General features: G+C 42.4%; 1 protein-coding gene across 1 annotated transcript in view; it reads left to right on the plus strand.

The window, feature by feature from the left end:
- Positions 1-8,141, plus strand: part of LOC124226451 (serine/arginine repetitive matrix protein 2-like) — a 63,898-nt gene extending 55,757 nt beyond the window's left edge. Inside the window, exons 4-5 of the mRNA XM_046639770.1 lie at positions 6,053-6,087; positions 7,990-8,141. Of these exons, the coding sequence (XP_046495726.1) occupies positions 6,053-6,087; positions 7,990-8,141 (187 nt within the window). The remainder of the gene's footprint in view (positions 1-6,052; positions 6,088-7,989) is intronic.
- The last annotated feature ends 8,846 nt before the right edge of the window (positions 8,142-16,987 follow it).

Raw genomic sequence — 16,987 nt, forward strand, 5'->3', positions numbered from 1 at the left:
CTGAAAATCCATTCAGCTACCAAACACTTAAAATGCTGGATTTTTTTTTTAAAAGTACATCTTTCTAAATGCCCAGCTGAGCTAGCCAGAAAGTGAGGGAAAAGTCAAAAGTCAAAAACTGTGGCAAAGAAGAAATCTAGTGCAGTAGGCAACCACTGAAGCCATGGCTGCTCTGAGCACCCTCCGTCCTCAGTGACCTAGAAGTGAACCCCACACACGGTGCTGGTGGTGGAGGCGGTGCACTCAGGAGATGATGCTGTGCACCAAGACAAACAAGAGATTCGGATTAGACATCCTGTTACAAAGCCAGAACCCCTGAAGGGCGACGCCCATGCTTAAAGCGTGAACTGTATAAATAAAGAAACTTGCCTCCCACAGACCTGGCTCTAGAGGGAGAGGGAAAAACTACTGATCTGGGTTTGAAGCCAGAATTCTCACTACCTAGTTCCACCCCCAAAATTAGAATTTAGTTTGAAAAGATTCTGAATTGGAGGATCCTTTTCTATGTCTAACAAAAACAAACAAACCAAAAACTGAAAATAACACAAATATACATGGAAACTTCCCAGGAAAGAAGAACATTAAATGCAGACCTCAAAGTGAAAAAAAGTACCAGCAAATGTGAACTCACGATAAGAGAAAATTTACAAATAGATAAGGAACAAAAGCCAACATAAGAGAAAGAATGAATAATGGACCTGTAAAATGTTCAAGAATCAGAATGATCAGATGCAAAATATAAAGTGCATTTGTGTAATATGTCTAAGGAAAGAAAAAAGAAAAAAAAATCTTTAAGAGATCATCAAAAATGAGCAGGCACAGGTGCTGCTTCTGGTAATAAGCAATATTCTGGTGGATTATCTTGATCTGGGCTGACCCTACTGCAGACCACAATTATAAGCCCTGTACAAAGTACTACTTGAAACAGCAGTTATTTGAAGGCATGGGCGTAAGGTAAAAGCAAGCAGAAACTTGAGCGGAATCATCTTTGAAAAGAGAGGACACAGAGATTTCCGTTTGTAAGGACTGTTTCCAGTCCAGCGATGGGGAGTTGCAACTGAAGCAGAAAACCAGTGTCTTGCTGGCTATAGAAGCTGATGGATGCATTTAGGCACTACCCTAACGACTGGAATGTGAGGGGGACACGCTGACAAGGAGGGCTCTACAGAGTGGAAGCCCTAAAAATCTACATCCAAATCCTCGGTTGACCCTTGAATTATGCAACCGTGGGAGAGATTACAAGGAAATCAAAGAGCTAAAGGGCTGAGAGAACTGAGCTGCTGCCAAATGCAAGGAAAGCAGAGCTCATAGGCTCAGTTCAGCCAAATGAACTCATTCCTAAAAAAAAAAGAGCAAGCCTTTTCAGAGGCCAATAATAAAATTCAATCTCTATAATGGATTGTCCACAAAGTTCAGTATAAAATTTAAAAATTGCTAGATATGTGAAGAAATAGAAAATGTGTTCATAGTCGAGGGAGAAGGGAGTCGACAGGAACAGACTCTAACATAACACAGAAGTTAGTCAGTAGATGAGGACTCCACAGAAGTTACAACAAACATATTCAAAAACTAAAGAAAAACCAGAGTCACAATGAAGGAACAGATAGGGCATCTCCACAGAAAAATGGAAATTAAAAAACAAGCAAACAAAAGAACCAAATGGAAATTCATTAACTGAAAAGTTTCACAATCTGAAAAAAATATTCACTGACGGGCGTAACAACAAATTGGAGGTGGCAGAAGGAAGGGTTAGTAAAGTCGAAGTTACAGCAGTAGAAATGATGATCTGAGAAACACAGAGAAAATTATAAGGAAAAAGTGACCTATGGACCAATATGATGTAGTCCTAAGATAAGTACAATTAGAGTCTCAAAAGAAGAGGGAGACAATAAAGCAGAAAAATTATTTGAAAAAAAATTACTAAAAAGTCTGTATTTATTGAAAATGTAAATTTTCAGATTTAAAGGCTCAGTGAATCCTATGCATGATAAATACAAAGAAAATGACATCTATGCATATCACTGGAAAATGACTGAAAACCAAAGACAAAAAGAAATTGTTGAAAGCAATCACAAGTAATAACAGACAGTGGAACACAAGTTCAAATGACATCAGCCTCTCAGAAACAATTCAATCCAGAAGAAAATGTGACAAGTTCTTCAATGTCTGTAAGGAAAACTGGTCAACCTGTATGTCTACGTCCAGCAAAAATATCTTTAAAAAATGAAGGGAAATAAATGCATTTTCAGATAAAAGAGCTTTTGTTAACAAATTTATTATGGATTAATTCTGAAGCTACTATCTTTGTATTCTCTGCTTGTGCAAATGAGTAAATACTTTGAGGATAATGGGAGCCGAACTTGTCACTATTCAAGAAGGGATTTATAAATAGGAAAGAAAAAGTGCTGGAAGGTACCCAGTGGTATTGAATTGAAATCAGTGTAATCACAGTGAAGTCACTTTACACAGACACACACATTCTAAGCTCTGTCGCTGAGCACCCTGAGAAGCAATGACACACCAGTAGCGATAAGGGCATCTAGCATCCTGCATTGGCTTGTAAATACCATTCTTTCCAAAAATAATCAGTGCTTCTGGGAGAAAAAGAGGCTTCAATGACCAGGACAGGGAAAGTGCTTCGTGACTTTGTAACATCTTATTTCAGCAGAAAGTAAGAAACTGGCAAAACACCAAAATGATGAGGACGTATCAAAAGGACATAGGGACCATCTGGAATTTGTTCTTGTCAAAGAATTGGATTTCTGTTTCAATGATTTTATCTACTTTTTGTTTTCAATTTTATTGATTTCTCTTATCTCTATCATTTCATTCCTTCTGCTTGCTTTGGATTTATTTTGCTCTTCTTGTTTTAGGCTCTGGAAGTGGGAGCTTAGATGAATGATTTGAGGCTTTCCTCTTTTCTAATGTGTGGATTTTAGTGAGATTAATTTCCCTATCAGACCTGCTTTAGTTGCATACTACAAGTTTTGATATGCTTTATTTTTCTTTTCATTCAGTGAAATTTATTTTTTACTTTCCTTGATAGTTCCTTTTTGACTCATGGACTATTTAGAAGTCTGTTGCTTAGTTTCCAAGAGTTTGACTTTTCCTGTTATCTTTCTGTTAATGATTTCTGGTTTGATTCAATTGTGGTCAGAAATCATACTCTTTAAGATTTCGATTCTTTTAAATTTGTTAAGGTTTGTTTTATGGTCCAGAATGTGGTTAATCTTGGTGTACATTCTACGGCTACTTAAAATGAATTTCTCTGTGCTGTTTTTGGGTGGAATGTTCTGTAAATATTTATTGGATCCTTTCAGTTAATGATTTTTGTGAAGCAGATACTTTACCCAGATTTCCTTAGTTTTTACGTACTGTCCTTTTTGTCCCAGGATCCCATCCATGACACCACATCACATTAGTCATTATATCTCCTGAGGCTCCTCTTGGCTGTGACTGTTTCTTAGACTTTCCCTGATTTTGATGACCTCAAAAGTTTTGAGGAGTGCTGATCAGGTATTTTGTAGAATCTCCCTCAATTGGGATTCATTTTTCTCATGATCAGATTGGATCTATGTGTTCTTGGGAGGAAGGACACAGAAGTAAAATATCACTCTCGTTATGTCATATCAAAGGTACATACTATCAACATGACGTTGTTGTGATGAGCTCGACCGCTTGGCTGAAGCGGTGTTGAACAGACTTCACTGTAGAGTTGCACTCTCTCCCTTTCCGTCCTGTGCTCTTTGAAATAAAGTCACTGTGCATGGCCCACATTTAAGGACTGGGAATTATGCTCCAGCTACTTGAAAGTAAATTATTTGGAATTCTTCTACATGAGAGATTTCTCTCTTTTCCCCACATATTTATTTATTCAGTCGTTTATTTATATCAGTATGGACTTATGGACATTTATTTTATATTTTGGGCCATAATCCAATACTACCTTATTTGTTTTGTTGCTCAATTCTTCCAGCTTTGGGCATTGGGCCCTCTTTAGGTTGTCTGTGCCTCTTTGACATGCTTTCTGTTTTACTTTCTTAGAGCTGCTGTAACAAAGTACCAAAAACTTGGTAGCTTGACACAACAGAACTGTATTCTCTCTCAGTCTGGAAGCCAGACGTTTGAAAGCAGGGTGTTGGCATGGCTGTGCCCTCTCTGAAAGCTGTAAGGAAGAATCCTCCTTGTCCCTTCCAGCTTCTGGTGGCCACTGGCTATTCTTGGCATTTTTTGGCTTGGAGACTCATCACTCTCTTGCTCATCTCTGTCTTCACATGGCGTTCTCCTCTCTGTGTCTCTGTGTGCCTTTTCTTCTCATAAGGACACCAGTCATTGGACTTAAGACCCACCTTATTTCAGTATGACCGCATCTTAAGTATTTTCAGATCTACAAACCCTATTTCAAAATAAGGTCACATTCTTATGCTCTGTGTAAACATGAATTTTGGAGAGACACTATTTAACTTACTGCACCATCGTCACTGTGGAATTTTTTCTTGAGGATTTCCTAATATTCTGAAATTATAAGATACTTCAGGATCATGTTGTATATTTCCTGGTCCAGTCCTAGAATCAGCTATTTCCCCATGAAATGCTAGATTTTATTTTATTGGAGAATGCTCTAGAAACCAAGACATGGGTGCTAGGTGTGGTTCTGGTTATTGGGGTGGTGTCGTATCTAGGTCCTTTCAGTTGGCAGCACAAGGAAATATGTCTGTTTATACTAAACAGTGCGTACACCTTAAATATTCTATAACAATTTACATGTACATTAAGCTAAAAATGAATGCATACTAATGTCTCCAACTCTAACTCATTGCCCATGGATCACCCTAGCCTTCTCCTCTTGCTTACCTGTGACATCCTATTCTAACGGTGAGAACCTGGCTCCCACCTTCCACCACCAACTTGCTTAATTGCTCATTTCCAGTGCACATCTATAGCGGCATCAGAACTGTTAACCCATACCTCATCGAAAACAATTTTATCAACTCAAGTAAACCACCTTTCCCCTCTCTGCTCTCCTTCATTAAAGTTGTTTTATACATTTGAGATACAATTAGATTGTGCTGTCACCTTGTGAATTCCACCCTAGGTTCTGTACCTTTCCTATGACTTCTCAGTGTCTTCCTCAATTGCAGCAATAGCCTGGGCAAAGGTCGTCCTCAGGTGGTAGAACTTAAGAGCTGCTAACTCCTTGCTCCATTGGTTGGACCAAAGAGGTGGTGTTTGGAGGGAGAAAGACCACTTTGATATTTTATTGGGATGAAGGTCACCAATTAAAGGAGGACACTGGGAGCATTATCAACAACAAGCAAAATCTTGAAATATATGTTATTCTCCAAACAGTACTTCTTCATTTCACTGGCATAGCAATTCAGGAGGGCATCTTGGAAGAGGAGCTGGTTCATCTATGACTTATTATTGCTGCTGTAGTACACTGGCAGTGTGCCCTTATTAATATGTTTGAAGGCCCTGGGCTTCTCCCTGTGCCAGATCATAAAGGGTTTGAATTTGTAGCCTGCAACGTTGCCCCCAAGAAAGTCTGCTATCCTGTCCTTTAAAGCTTTGACACTTCGCATTGACTTAGTCTTGTTATGGATGAAAGTCCTTTCAGGCATCTGTTTCCAGAATAGGGAGCTTCCATCCATAGTGAATATTTGCTCTGGCAAGGAATTTTCCTCCACAATCAGCTTACCTAGAATTTCCAAAACTTCTTCAGCTGCTGTCACATCAGCACTCGCAGACTCAGCACTTTCACATGATGTAATGAATAATGACTCCTGAATCGTTTAAACCACCCAGAGCTAGCAGTGAATTCAACATCATAGTCAGGTCTGACCTTTTCTTTCAACATTGCAGGCAGACTTTTTGCTTTGACTACGGTCATCACGGTGCTGAGAGGGATACGATTCTGTGTCTGGTCTTCAATCCAGGTCATTAGAAGATTCTCCACGTCTGATCTAGGCCCCTCTTGAATTTCTGTTAGTCTCATTGCCTTCAATGAAGCAGATCCTTAAACAGACTCCCTCACTTTGTCCTTGTTCCTCAGGATCATAGCCCTGGTGGAACAGGACATCCTGACTGGTGAGCAATAACCATCACTGATTTTCCACCTTTGTAGTCCTTAATCACTTTTAATTTTGTTTCCAGGTCAATCACTCAATGTGGTCTCTCAGTGGGAAGTAGCAGTGAATTTTGTCTACTTAAGGGCCCTGAGATTAAATCAACTACAGGAGAAAATGATGCAATCAAGAGAGGTGGTAAACACAGGATGTATGAGGCTGCTGCCAGTGTAACACAGCATATTGTTTTACAGTAAACTTTTTTGCTTAAAAGTAGAAAGAGTACACTTCAACAGTAAAAAGTACAGTATAGTAAATATGTAAACCTGTAACATAGTCACTTATTATCCAGTATTAGGTACTGTACACAATTGCATGTGATATACTTTTATACGACTGGCAGTGCAGTAGGTTTGTCTACACCAGCATCACCACAAACACTTGGGTAACGTTTTGTGCTATGACATTGTGATGGCTATGACATCGTGATGGCTATGACATCACAGGTGATAGGAATTTTTCAGCTCTATTATAGTATTATGGGACCACCATTGTATATGCAATTCATCACTGACTGAAACTTCATTTTGCAGTGCATGACTGTATATGCTGTCTTCAAGAGACCCTTTAGATTCAAAGTTACAAGTAAGTGGAGGTAGAAGGATAGAAAGGATATACCACACAAATAGTGACCAAAAGAGAGCTGGAGTGGCCATACTAATATCAGACAAAATAGACTTCAAGACAAAAAAAATGTTACCAGAGACAAAGAAGGACATTTTATAATAATAAAAAGGTCAAGCCATCAAGAAGATATGCAAGTATAAGCATATATGCACTTAACAACATAGTGCTGAGCTGCACAAAGCACAGCTGACAGATTGAAAGGAGAAATAGAGAATTCACCAATAGTAGCCGGAGACTTCAATGTCCCACTCTCAATAATGGATAGAACATTTAGACAATAGATCAGCAAGGAAGTAGACCTGAGAAACACCAAAACCAACCAAGCTGACTTACAGCGATAGAATGATCCATTCAACAACAGCAGAATACACACTTCCTGACGTGCACATGGAACGTTCCTCAGGATACATCCTATGTGAGGCCACAAATCTCAATAAATTTATAAGGGCAGAAGTCATACAAAGTGCTTTCTCTGACCACAGTGGAATGACATTAGAAATCATTAACAGAAGGACATTTTAGCAGGGAATAAATATGTAGAAAGCAAACAGCATGTTGCTAACTAACCAATGATTCAAAGAAGAAATTACAAGGGAAATTTGAAAATAGTTTGAGGTGAATGAAAACGAAACCACAGCATACCAAAACTTATGAGATGCAGCAAAAGCAGTGTACAGAGGTAAATTTATAGCTATGAATCTTCATATTAAAAGGAAGGAAGAACTCAAATCAATAACAACTGTCTCCTGAAAGAAACCAGAAAAAGAAAAAAACTAAACCCAAGCAAACAGGAGGAAAGAAATAATAAAGATTAGAGTGAAAATAAATGAAATAGAGGATAGAAAAAACAATAGACAAAAATCAATCAAACCAAAACTTGGTTTTTTAAAAAGATCAAAAAGATTAACAGACCTTTAGCTAGGATGACAAAGAAAAAAGAGAGAAGATTAAATTACTAAAATCAGGAATGAAATAGGGGTCGTTGCCACCAATCTTCCAGGGATAAAAGAGACGATGGGGGAATACTATTCTAAGAACAATTTTATGCCAGAAAATTGTAGATGAAATTGACAGATTCCTAGAAAGACATAAACTATTGCTGACTCAAAAGAAATCGAAAAACAAAATAAATCAATAAAAAGTAAAGAGATTAAATTAGTAATCAAAAACTTCTCACGAAGAAAACTCCGGCCCATTAGCACACCTCTAGCCTCACACACCTTTTGGCTCTTGGCAGGTCACACTTCCTCCTTGCCTGCTTTCAACGCCTCTGCGCTGTCTTTGCTCTTCATGCTCAGCTACGTTGCCAGTGCGCACAAGCCAGCATCCCCTCCAGCCACTCCCAACTGCCCCTCTGGCTGTCAAAATTTCTCTGAAGGTAGCAATTAGTGTTTCTCTTAGTTGTATGGCACATGGTGCTACAGTACACAGGTTTTGACTGTTGTGGTTGTTTTTCCAATAAACTCTGTTATTGTTAGTGTGTAATTCTGCAAAGCATAAGGGTTTTTTCCAGGACCATATAAATGCCTATGTCTATTTCCCAGGTTTTGTGAGGGCTAAGTAAGTTAGTATATGTACAGTGCCTAAAACGCCCCTGGTATGTCATAAGCACTATTTAGGTATGTAGTGTTATTAAGGATGACTTTTTTCTTGATGTGATTTTTTTCTGGTTTCCTGTTGTCCACAATTGAGTATATGTTACCACATTTAGTAACAATTGCCTTCATGAAACTAATGAATGTGCAGAATATGATTTAAGGTGAGTTTATCACAAATAAGCCATATACTGAAGCCTGGCTCCAGATTCAAGATTCATTAATAAGACAGACCTGTGTGAACATGGTAGGATGTGAATCTGAAATGATCAACATACCAACCAACCCTGATATCTAAGCCTGAAATTGTCAAGTTGGGGACAGCATAAATTTTAGACAACATCACAGAGGGAAGATGTTTTCATCATAGAAGATATTTTTGACAGCTTTTTTTTTTTTTGAGGAAGATTAGCCCTGAGCTAACTACTGTCAATCCTCCTGTAGAGAAGATACTTTTGAGAATACAAAAATCACCAAAACAATTGGTATCCTATTGACAAACGTGCCAGGACAATAGCACTGAACTACAGTGGTCATAAAGAAAGCTTCTGCAAGTTTTGGAAAATCTAATAAAATTTTCAGGAGTAGAGAGCATGTGCTCTATAGGAATCTGCATAGATTTTACTTGACGTTGGAAATGATAAAGAGATGCCCAAGAACTTCAAATCTGCCACGCTGAAGAGCAATGCAAGCCTAGTTACAGTTATTGAAGTTCAAATGTGTTGGTCTCAAAGGAGATGCTCCACACAGAAGCGTTCTGTGATCATCCATGTGCGCCTCTTGAGGCAAACGTTTATAAGCCAAAAGACTTGCTGACACACCTTCACTCACACGTATACACGACACACAATCAGAGGTAGAGATTATTGTACTACTATGCAGATTCAGGCGAGGCAACAGTAAGAGGAAAGGTACCAAATTGTGCACTAGTCTGCAGTCTCACCAACCACCCAGGCAGTGAGAACCCAATGCCAGAGCCAGAGTCACTACAAGTGGCTTACATAATGATGCTGACAATCAGACCAAGAAGTCTGTCCGTCAGCCAGGTGAGAGAAACGTAATGGTTACTATGGAAAGTATGAAAGCTCATGCTTCCAAAGACAAGGGATCGGTGGTGGGTTCCAGCAGTTATTAGAATTGGGACTGAGAGCCAAGGATTCAGGGTCCCTCTTGTTTACACTCCCAGGTGGAAGCTGGGGAACAGTGGCCACACTTCAAACGTTGACAAGCACCGTTCGCTGGCTTACCCTGCCATCTGAGTAGTCCTCAGTTGCATCTCTCACCGTTCTGCACTCCCTAACCTCCAGGAGACTGGAAGCAGGGAGACTGGTTGCCCTGCTATGACAGAATTCTGAATCCAGTGTTGCTTTTTCAATCCACCTGCAAAAGGAAGCTTTGGCTTTGCCCAGCAGCGACTCTCCTTCCTCCAATCTCTGAGGAACAAGCTGAAGATGTCCAACCAGTTTTTGGAAATCATGTGATAAAAACAAAGATAAGGAAGAGGGGAAGAGAGAAGAAGAGAGATAAGAAGACAAGCAGAGGGTTGCAAGATCAGAGGGAGATCAGCCTGGAAAAGATGCGCAGGAAGGGGGTTGGGGGCATTTGGAGACAGACCCTGGAGCAGGGCAGCAGGCGGCGGGCAGGGGCAGGAGACACGTCTGGAGATGCTTCTTGACTCCCTGTGTCTGGACCCCTTTCACGGCTTTAGAAAAATGTGAGTAAGGACTGTGAGAAAGAATTAAAATTAAAGTTTGTGCTGGCTGTCTCAATGTTTCTTTGATTAAACCTCGCTCTGAGACTGAATCACGTGGATCTCGGGTTCATCAACCGGTACTGGAGACACAGAAGAAAGACCTGAATTTGGTTGGTGGTGAGTGGAAGCAATTTAGCCCCACAGCAGATGCCTCTTCAATGTCTCTCCACTTCCACAGCCTCAGCTTTTATTCACATCCTGCTTCACTTACAATATTGCAAAATCCTCCTTTCTTCTTCTTGTTAACCCCTCCTCTTTCTTGTTCCGTAACATGGTGCTACCAGAGACTGCGATTTGTGTCCAGCTTTTCCCTCTCAGCAGCTCTAGCTCTGAAGAGGAGACGACGATGCTTCCCCAGTGTCTCCTGAGCCATCTTAGTCTCTGCCCTAATGTCTCTCTAGGGAGAAACTTCAGGCTATGGTTTTGGCTGAGTTTCAGGCAGCAGGATTTTAGGGCTTTAGGTACGGGGATGTCAGCCTTTCCTCAAGGACCGTCTTTAAGCTCAAAGGGACATCTGGGAATCAGACCAAGTAGGCAAAATAAAAGTCAATAAAGAGGTAGGAAAAAATCTGTTACAGTTAAAGGAACGAAACCCGTTGCTATTGAGGTATTGCTTCCCTAAGTTCAGTAAGGAGCCCGAAGCTGCGTCTGCTGGAACATGTATGGCTGAAAGCTGTGGAGGGTCCTCCTAGTGAGGGAGCCATCCGGCCGGTCTCATCCTGGGGGACACCTCCCCAGACGCAGTGCAGATTGCCCCGGCCAGGCTCCTCTGATCCTCTCACAGCTCCCAGATCCGAGCTGGGCTGTCACCCCTGAGGGACAGCCTGTGCCTGGGAAGCCAAGCCCAACTCCTCTGCTCAGCCAGCTCCCCTCCTGCCCCTCCTCCCTTTTCACACAAAAGCACACACCCTGGATGCCCGGTGGTGGAGCCGTTAACTTCACGCGCTCTGCTTCAGCAGCCTGGCCTGGAGTTCACAGGTCTGGTCCCTTGGCGTGGACCTACACCACTTGTCAGCCACGCTGTGGAGGCATCCCACATACAAAATAGAAGAAGATGGGCACTGCCGTTAGCTCAGGGCCAACCTTCCTCACAAAACAACAACAGAAACCACAATCCTCAGTTTCATCTCTCATTGTTTTACAGGTGACGTGCAAATTTCAAACTACTAGAAAGATAAAGTTTTTCCTCAAATATTTTTGTTTGGATGTGATTTTGACTCATCTCTCTGAGTGTAAAGTATAAAGGTCAAGAAAATAAAATAGGGCTACCCCCTGAAAGACTGAGCCAGTCAGGCGTTCATTTAGTCACTCGGCAAATATCCATCGAGAGCAACAGGTGTCAGGCAGCCCTGTGGTCTGGTGGTTAAGATTTAGCCTCTCACCGCCATGGCCCAGATTCGAGTCCCAGTCAGGGACCCACACCACCCGTCTGTGGGTTGTCACGCTGTGGTGGCTGCATGTTGCTGTGATGCTGAAAGCTCTGCCACTGGGATTTCCAATACCAGCAGGGTCACTCACGGTGGACAGGCTTCAGCAGAGCCTCCAGACTAGACAGACTAGGACGAAGGACCTGGGCACCCACTTCCAGAAACATTGTCGGTGAAGACCCTGCACACAGCAGCACAGTGTTGTCTGATGCAGCCCCGGAAGGTGAGAGGCTGGCGCAGAAGCACCAGGCAGGTTCCCCTCTGCTGTCCACAGGGCACTAGGGTCAGAGCCCACTTGAGGGCACCACCAACACCCAGGTGTACGCATTTGGCATTTTTACGGGTGCTACAGACTCAGCTGTGACAAGGACATGGGTAGGACGCCCTGCCTTCAGGTAGGACACAGACTAGTGAGGGATTCTGGTAGGTAAACAGGTGAATACAGTACGTACCATGCACTATAAGCCTTAGGAACAGGGTGCCGAGGGGACGCAAATAAGGGGCGCTTAATTGAGCCAGGATGGAGGAGCGTGACAACATTCAGTAACGGACCCCATTTCAGGAAGGAAGAGCGACTCAGGAACGCGTCGGAACTGTCTGCCGTGCACACCGCTGCGTAGTCAGATCTTAGCATGGTTTATTACTGGAATATGTTTTATATTGGTTTATATTCTACATCTCTTTCTTCACCCACACATTTTTTTTCAAATGCAAGTTTCATTCATTCATTTACTCATTCAACACTTTCTGAGTGCCTCCTATGGGCCAGGACTGTGCTAAGATACTGATGATTCTGCAATGACAAAGGCAAGTGAAATTTTCATGGGACATAGTCTATAGGGGCCCAAACACTCAGATCATGCAAATAAGTGAAGCCAGCAAAATATGCTGCAATTGAGAATGGTGAGGACTTATTAAATCTGACAAAACCTGCTCTACCGGTATTAAAATTCAGATTATTAAGGAACACTGAGTCACTCACAGGCTGCCAGTGGGAGACAAGCAAGATCAAGAGAAGTAGTTGCTCCCACTTAAAACACAGAGGGGATGTTCTGTGAGACAGCTTCTGAGGACGTGTGAGTCACGCAGTGGAACACTGGAATAGAGGAGACAGAAGGGGGTTCTGGGGCCCAAGCAGATAGGAGCCAGCCCTTCTCTGTCCGGCTGCAGAGTCCCAGCTGTCGATGCTGAGGAAACATGGCTGCCGCCTCTCCCCCATCTCACGCCTTTCCACTTATTTGCTAATATCATACACCTGGAGGTCTGAGTCCACTTTGCTTTACTTTAGGTTCCTAATGTAGGTTTCCAATGAAAGGAAATCAATCGCACAGCCACGATTGCGATGCTGATGAGCTGCAGGAAGAAATCATCAGGGGATGGAAAACAATCTCCAGGTAGCAGCACGAGGAGAACCAGCCACTCCAAGTCTGGAGGCGATGTTGAAGGAGGGCTCCCGCCAGCTCCTGGGAATAGAGAGGAGGTGTAACCCCTAGAACATGAGGGGAAGAACGATTTATGACTCTCTGAAGGGTGAGAAGTCACTCTGGAGCAATTTGGAGCTAGGCAGCCTCAAGACAAAGCCCACACTCTACCCCAGAGCCGTGCCGAGACCGTGGGATGCAGACAAGCTGACAGCTGCCTGAGGAAGACGGCCCGCCAGCCACGTGCCAGGTGTCAGCAGTAAGGCATGTGGAGATGGGGGAACTGCAGGGGGTGGCAGAACCTGGGCAAGAGGCACAGGATAGCTCCCCCAGAGCCACTCATTATGGCCACTGTGAGAGTCCGTCCTGCTAGAGAGAAAAGCCCCAAGGCTGGGAGCAGAGGTGGGGAGACTTCTCAGCTCTTGATTGTGGCAGGCGGGGCTGAGCAGGGTCAACAGCAAGGTAGGGGACCACTGTGAGCCACAGTCATGGGACTCTACAGATGAGGGAGTGATGGCATGACACTGATGTGTGCTTAGGGGCAGTAATCTGGGAAACGGTGCTATCATAGGCTGTCTCCTATAAGATCCATATCAAAAAGACAAAACAAGTAGAGCGAGCACTTTTCTCCACTTTTAGAGAGTCTTCTGGAAATCTTTCTATCCCTTGATTTCAGAGGAGCATTCCGCAGCCTGGGTATCTATTTCCCATTCATCTGGTAGTGATGTAGCGCTTCCAGCTGCCTCCCACTTGTGAAGAGGCAAGAGTCAATAAAGCTTTTAATGAGTAATTGGTTTAATAGACCAGCTTGAAAGGTAGCCACACATTCTATCAGGATAATTACAATATATTTGCACAAGAGCAACATTTTGGGCAAATACATAAAGCCTAAAAGCAACTAAATAATCACTCCATCCAGTGTTGGCAAGGACATAAGACATTTTCCTAAAAATATCCAGGCAAAAAGTGAAACTTTATATCATGACACTTTGGGGAGATGGGGTTGTTGCTGGTGAATGTTATGTTGTATTCTAAAACCAACCTCCTGGGAGCTTATGGTCCATGTGCAGACTTGCAAAGGAGGCACAGTCCTCATGCCAGTTACAATATCAGCACTCTGTTAAGTAAACGTGATATTAAGCAAACACATGTCTACTTTTCCTCCCCAAAAGAGCCCCAAACGGTTCTTTAACAGTTGCTTCCGTATCTTTCTTACTCTGCTGCTAATGCGTTCTTGATGCTTTTTACGTTTCTTTGCAAAACTTATCACTGTGCACAGAATATTTGGAGATTAGCCTCCAAATTTATCAGAAAGCATTTTCATAAGACATGAGAACATCTCTCCCTTATGCCCTTGTTGTAAATTCTTAAGTGTTGACTGAAACAGTTTATATCCATGGTTTTTCCATGAACAAGGGTAGCTCTGAACTGAGTTGAGAACGTCTTTCTCCATACATTTTAATCATTTCTATAATTGGGTACTAACTAACTTACTCTGCTCTACTGTTTAGCAGATCGGTCGGATGTAACACTTAAAGCTGAGTGATTGCCCGGTATATATATTGACAGATCAACACTCTCAACAGCAACGCACAAACTCGCTCCATGTGTTTGTCTCACCACAGATGCTTCCCCCTCACTCTAGTTTTTTAAGTTCATCGAATATTAATAAATGCACTTGGCAGCATTCTTATGTATGTCTCTAAGAAAATCTGATTTTGAACCCAAATCCATCTTTACTAGGTTTACAAAATCTTACTATATGCAAATTCTCTGTGGTCAGACTTCCTGAGTGTGGCATAGTACTGACCACACAGACGGCTGAAGGGAGAGAAGCTGCAGGAATGGCTGGCCTGGTGTGGACTCAGCCAACGGCATTGACAGGTATAGCCACATGGTTCCTATTCAGGAAATCCACAGACGGGGCCATGGCTGCAGCCCTGTGGGCTGCTGACTAAAATGATGCTGGACTGCATATCTGGCGAATTCTCAGCCAAATCCACGTGGTCCACAGGAAGCCCAATGTTAACAGAGTCAGCGTAGGACCTGCTGAAAACTCATGGGAAGCATACAAAAATTAAAAGTCTTTCCCTCATTTGGGATGGGGAAGTAATTTTCAGCCAATGCCTACTGAATTTGAGCTTGAGCAAAAGAAAGTTCATGGGAACCTGAGAAGAATCTGTATACATCTGGCATTAGGATACAGGGAGTCGTTTCCCACTCCACCAACGCTAGGACACCACAAAGAGGAGTTCCAGAAAGTCAATGTTGTCACAATCTCCATCAGTGACCAGGAGTTTTACAAAAATAACAGGGATGCTGACACACAGTGGAAGCTCTTGGTTATGAAATCTTCTCTGTAAGTTTCCATATAAAAGAATGGCCACCCATCTCTCTGAATCTAGCTTTGGCTTAAACCTGTAGAGTTCAAAGTTTACGATGACTTTCCAAAATCCCTTCTAAATCCTGATGAAACTGTGATGCTACACATTTTTAATGTTGGCAAATAAAAATGGCAAGCAATAGGATATATTGGAGTATATGAGGAAGCCATTTGGTATAAACCTAATTCGGCCTGACTTTGTTTTTTTCTGAAAGGGCCTGACTGTGGCCATTGAGCACGCATTGCATATCTACTTAGAAGTTTCCTATGGCCAGAACAAAGGCCCTTGACATAAAGGTGCAACTTCCCCCCACATTAGCATTTCTTTAGGGATGAGCATTTTTCCTTAGGCTAGGAACTGATTGCTGCACTCACCTTTGACCACCCAGCTCACCTGTGACCACTCAGCTGCAGACAACAGACTGCCACCCTGCGGGGTTCACCGAGACAGAAGACCTACCTGCTGTTTCCATCCATCGCTGTGCCGACAGAGCAGTCTCGCCACTATTGTAAAAGGGACATTTCAATCATATGTGAAACATCCTGTTTGGGGGTATATAACGACCCTGTATACCCCCCCCCCACCTCTTTGGAGTGCTCTGTTCCTTTGTGGAAAGACTCTTCCGGGTTATAATCCTCAGATTTAAGCTCAGAATAAACTCACCCAAATTTTCATTTATAGATTGGTTATGGATTATTTTCGTGGACAATGTCGATTTTTCTTTAACAAACCACTTGAGGCAGACCCTTGAGAACAAGCCGTCTTACTGCTAAGTTTGCTGGGATTGTCACAACATTTTTAGAGACTAACAAAGTTTTGACTGAAATTTCTTGTAAGCAATCCAAAAATGTGCATTTACGTTTACATACATATGAACTAATTTAATTCAGTTAAATTAGGTGAAAAGTATCATAAAACATTCCAGATCTCGTAAATTGTTTTTTGGCAACAGATGTTATGACAGCTTTAAAAAATTGATTACATTTTAATGTGAAGATGGCACACAGCTTCAGTGGCAGTGTTTGAGATCTTTTGCAACAAAGGCTGACATTCTGAGCCAGTTGCTATACTGCCTTGGTGATATTGGTGTTGTCGACGAAAATAATCCATAACCAATCTGTAAATGAAAATTTGGGTGAGTTTATTTTGAGCTGAAATCTGAGGACCATGGCCCGGGGTCTTTCTTCCCAAAGGAAGAAAGGGCACCAAAGAAATGAGGTGTACAGAGTGGTTATATACCCCCAAAGAGGGTGCTTTACATATGATTGAAATGTCCCTCCCACAATAGTCACAAGATTGCCCTGTCGCACAGCACTTGATGGACACAGCAGGTAGTGGGTCTGCTATCTTGGTGGGCGTAGCAGGAGGCAAGTCTATTGTCTCGAGCTGGGCCATCACAGGTGAGCGCAGCAATCAGTTCCCAGCCTAAGGAAAGATGCTTAATCCTTAAGGAGATGCCAACATTGGGAGGGGGAGGGAAGTTGCACATTTACCTCAAGGGCCTTTGGCACTTGCCATAGGGAATGTCTAAAGCAGATATACAATGCATGCTCAATGGCCAGGGTCAGGCCCTTTTGGAAAGACAAGGTCAGGCCGAATTAGGTTTATACCAAATGGCTTCCTAATATTCTCCAATATATCCTATTGCTTGCCAT

Source organism: Equus quagga, chromosome 15, assembly GCF_021613505.1.
Source record: "Equus quagga isolate Etosha38 chromosome 15, UCLA_HA_Equagga_1.0, whole genome shotgun sequence".
Taxonomy (NCBI): domain Eukaryota; kingdom Metazoa; phylum Chordata; class Mammalia; order Perissodactyla; family Equidae; genus Equus; species Equus quagga.